Source organism: Strigops habroptila, chromosome 2, assembly GCF_004027225.2.
Source record: "Strigops habroptila isolate Jane chromosome 2, bStrHab1.2.pri, whole genome shotgun sequence".
NCBI lineage: Eukaryota > Metazoa > Chordata > Aves > Psittaciformes > Psittacidae > Strigops > Strigops habroptila.
In genome coordinates this window covers 69,965,579-69,970,258 of record NC_044278.2, presented here as the reverse complement: position 1 = coordinate 69,970,258, position 4,680 = coordinate 69,965,579, and the positions used below count along the sequence as shown (strand labels likewise).

The window sequence follows — 4,680 nt, the reverse complement described above, 5'->3', positions numbered from 1 at the left end:
TGCGTTTGTCCCCTCGCGGCCGCCGTCCCCGTCCCGGCGCGGTTCCTCGGGGTCTGCCCGGCCTCCGGGGGTTCCGCCAGCGGCGCCGGCCGCGGCTGGGCCGGGCTGGGCCGGGCCTCGCCGCCATGTTCACCAGCACCGGCTCTAACGGGCTCTGTGAGTACCGGGGGAGGACGGAGCTGGGAGAGGGAGGCGGCGAGGGGTGTGTCGGCGTCTCCCCCGCGGCGGATGGCCCGGCCCCCTCCGCCGGGGACGGGGCCGAGCTGCCGGGGCGGTGGGGAGGGGGCGCCGCCGCCTTCCCCGGGGGCGCCACTCCCCGTTCCCCTCACAGGCGGCCCGGCTTCGTTTCACTTTTGAACTCGGGCTTTACCGCGTGTCCCGCTACGAGGAGCCGCCCCCGGCGGTACCGGAGCAGGAGGAGCCCTCGGAGGGCTCCGCTTTACGGGCTGCGCTCCGGCTGGTGGCGAGAGGAGGGGGTCAGTCTCTTCTCCCAAGTAACAAGTGATAGGACAGGAGGAAGCAGCCTCAAGCTGCACCAGGGGAGGTTTAGATCGGATATCAGGAACAATTTCTTCACCGAGAGGGTGCTCAGGCATTGGAACAGGCTGCCCAGGGTAGTGGTGGGATCACCGTCCTTGGAAGTGTTCAAAAACCGTGTAGATGGGGCCCTCAGCGACATGGTTTAGTGCTGGACTTGGCAGTGCTGGAGGAATGGTTGGATTTGATGATCTTAAAGGCCTTTTCCAACCTGGTTGATTCTGTGATTCAAGATGCTGCGCCTGGGCAGAGCGGTCCTGGGGCCGCCTCCCTGCCATCTGTGTGTGGCTGTATGTATGTGTTTACATAGATACAGATCTACATGTCTAGGTATGTATCAGACAGGAGAAATAACTCTTTTTAGTGTTAAAAAAGCTCTGTGTGTGCATGGGTATGTGTATCTACATATATAGAAACAGATCTCTATGCCTAGGTACATATCAGAGAGATATAACTCCTTTTTTTTAAAGTGAAAAAAAAATCGTTGTTTAAACCAGTTTATTGATGAGGCAGATTAAGAACAAATGCATTTCCAGCTCTTTTGAACTTTAGATTTACATCTACCACATGTAAACCATTTCATATCCCGGTGGCAAGTTTGGAGGGTTGCTTCTGAGCTTGTTTGCAGGACAAAGAATCTGCCGCGTTTAGAGGTGGTGATGAAGAACCGAACTGGCTGCGGTGTGGACTTTGGCACTACACTCCTCAGAGCAGGCTGGGACAAACCATAAGTCAAAACTTGAGTGTGAAAGCACCCTCTGGTTCCCCTGACCAGGGAGGAATAGTTCTGGCATTTCAGAAGGGGTATTAGTTGTAGCTGTATTCTCTGAGGCATCTAAGGGGGGGGGGAGTATTTTTGCAAATGCTAGCACTATTCTTGATTTGCAGTTCCTGATTTTTTCATTTTTTCACCCCAACAATATATACTGTAGAAAAACAACCTTTTGGTGGCATATGTCTGTGTATAATTCTACGAGAAAGAAGATGGGGTGGAAAATAACCTTGTTTGGGTGAATAGGTGGAAAGTGACAGTCAGTATGGAAAAGTTTTTCCAAGATAGGTCCATCAGAAGCATGAATGGAAAGTTGTAGTCATAAGAAACGTATTTGTGCTAGGAGAGTAAACTAGACAAGATGCTATTCTGCAAAAAGTAAATATTTTAACTTTTTCCCCTCATAGAATCACAGAATGGTTTGGGTTGGAAGAGACCCTCAGAGATCATCTAGTTCCAACCGCCTGCCATGGGAACATCTTCCACTAGACCCGGTTACTCCAAGCCCCGTCCAACCTGGCCTTGAACACTGCCAGGGATGGGGCAGCCACAGCTTCTCTGGGCAACCTGTGCCAGTGTCTCACCTCCCTCACAGGGAAGATTTTTTCCCCCAATATCTAATCTAAATTTACCCTCTTTCAGTTTAAAGCCATTCCACGTTGTCTTATCACTCTTACTGTACTTACCTGTTGACCTACACTGATTTCTCACAATAAGACTTGGCTGGTTCAGGTGCGCTGACAAACTCTATTAGAGGCACAGTTTTAGGTGGCAGTGACATATGCTCATCTAGTGCACAGCTGTGGCAGTGTAAGATGTGCCCTCAGACTTTTGTTTCTACCTCTGCAGCAGAAGCATCTGTTGCAGTAGCAGCAGGTTTGTAGGATTCAGTCACTCGTGCAGAATCTGGTGGTTTAGGCAGTTAATGAAGCAGTCCCTGATGTTGCATCAGGGATGGTACATGTGCATACATGTTCAGTTCTCCCCCTGGGTCTCATAAGTTTGATTGCTTCTATTTAAGTTAGACTTTCTTGTAAGCAATTCTTGAATAGCTGGACCTGAGTAGCAAAGTCCTTGACCTGGTCCAAATGCCTTTTAAAGAGATGTTTCATGACTTTGGGTGCTGCAGTTGAGTTCTTAAATAAAGTGTTTCTCTAGTATTTCATATCCTAGTTGGATAGTCATGGTGTAAATCGCCTGTCCTACTTCTATTTGGTACTCCTTAAAATCACATTCATAGGCAGAGAGGTTCTTGAAAAGTGATGTTATAAGAGATGTAGATAAAAGCAACCCCCTCCAACAGAACAGTCGTCCAACCTTGCGTGAATGTGAGCCAGTTCAGACAAGTAGATCCTTTGCTAGGAGTGATATGCTGCATTCCAGGCAGGCAGTATCAGGTGTAGCAAATGATGACTCTGTTGGGAGCTGATAACACACCTACTCAGGACATGACACACGCAGTTTTGAATGCAGAGATATAAAAATAGATGCCTGGTACATGTTGCAACTATGAGATATGGAAGTTGGGGAAACAAGGAAAAACACCATTTAAAAGGACAAAGACATTTTGCCCTTGTTAAGGAAACTGTTTCTGTGATCTAGAATATTGGAGGAGCTGATATGCCCTGGGAAAAGAAAGGCCAATTACTCTGGATAGTAGGAAGCACAGCACAGGCATACTCAAATGACTTAGCAAAATGCTAACCCGGTTGAGTTGGCTTGTAAAACAACATTGCAGTGTGTTCAGGAAGCATCCTGCAGCACCTGCCTTAAGGAAAGGAAGGGCTTGAGAGGTGGGCTGTGGTGCTGGGCCCAGAATGGTTTCTTGTGTTGCAGTCTGCCAGCAACTTGAGCCCTATGAAGAGTGCTGCTGAAACGCTTCAGTGGTTCTGCAAAGGCTAGCGTGAGTGCATGAAGACTGACGCTGGGCTGGCTGATTTGCTGTAGTGCTGCTTAGCTGTATTTGTTGCTTGTTCACCCAGGAGGAAAGATATGCAGAAGGCTTTTTTTTGTAAGATACCAAGGCCTTTCCAGCAACTTAAATCTGTAAGACCAACACCAAACTTTTCTGCAGATATTGTAATATTGCCTCCCAGTGTTCTTCATGTTATGTGCCATACTGCACATGAGTACCTTAGGAAAGCCTGTTAGAGCTAGTCTTTATTATGGTAAAATCTGAGTCCATGTTTTAAAGCCACTTGCTACATCTGGAAAACATTTGACTACTTTGCCTACTACACACAAGCTACTTCTTGTAGTAGTATGGAGTAGAATCCTTTGAACTTGTGTGCAAGCATTTCTGCTAATGCACCTTACGCTTTTACCTTTGTGTGAACCTTGTAGTCAGTGCTAGCAATTTGTTAAAAATCCCCAAGGCAAGAAGGGAATGCTGTGCTCCTCTGCTTGCATAACCTGAAAGACTGAACTGTGCTGTGTCTGGGCCTCAGGAAAATAATAAAAGTATGTAAGCTGATGCTCTGTGGTACGACTGGAGGAGAAACCAAGTCTGTATTGAATATATCAGACCTCTGTGTATAACAATAGTACAGTACTGTATGGGAGAACAAATTAGCTTGTACATAGCATGCCACAGTGCAACCTAGTTCGAAATGCTTGAGTCCCGAGAGCAGCACAGCCACATCAGTTCAATTAGCCATGCATTGAACACCACAAAAATGTGGCTATTCTGCTGCTGTTGCAGAGCTAGCTCATCTCAAGCGAGCGTTGGGGATCTGCATGTGGTGGTGTGTAGCCATACCTGATATTTCTGGCAGTGTGTACTAACAGTAGTATGACAATATGCTCTGTGGTTGGGAGGAAGAAGACGCTGCTCAACCAGGTGGGTGTTTTTGCTAACTTCAACCTGTTTCACTTTCTATTTCTTTTCAAATGTTCCTTTTAGAAACAAAAGTTTTCTTCCCTTTTTTTTTCTTTCTTCCTTTTTCTTTTTGTAGCTCCTCATTCTATAGTTTGTGACCTAGGCTAAACCCAGCAGGTTTCTAAACACTAAATGTATAGGTAACTGCTTTGATTACAGCTTACCAGCGCCTGTTGGTTTCTTTATCGATTTTCTTATAATATATATACTAACATTATTCATCTCTCAGCTTCTGCAGTAAGTTCATAAGCATTTGATGAAAAACTTCCTGCGGTGCTACTCTTTACCGTGTTCACTTGCCGCCACCGTGATGGTTAACCACTAGGGTATGCTGTGAAGTGACAGTCTGTACACAGGGTCCCCTTGCTGTGCGTGCCTAGACCAGGGGCAAGAGCTGCCTTCCTGACCCAGGATACTTCATTCAGTCATATAAGACTTCCAGGAAGCAGGAACTTCACTGCTTTTGCAGGATCTTCTGGTATTGCATGGTTTT

General features: G+C 46.9%; 1 protein-coding gene across 1 annotated transcript in view; it reads left to right on the top strand.

The window, feature by feature from the left end:
• The first annotated feature begins 15 nt into the window (after positions 1 to 15).
• The window catches only part of UBAC2 (UBA domain containing 2), a 93,611-nt gene continuing 88,946 nt past the window's right edge, over positions 16 to 4,680 (top strand). Inside the window, exon 1 of the mRNA XM_030476410.1 lies at positions 16 to 156. Within this exon, the coding sequence (XP_030332270.1) occupies positions 126 to 156 (31 nt within the window). The 5' untranslated portion in view covers positions 16 to 125. The remainder of the gene's footprint in view (positions 157 to 4,680) is intronic.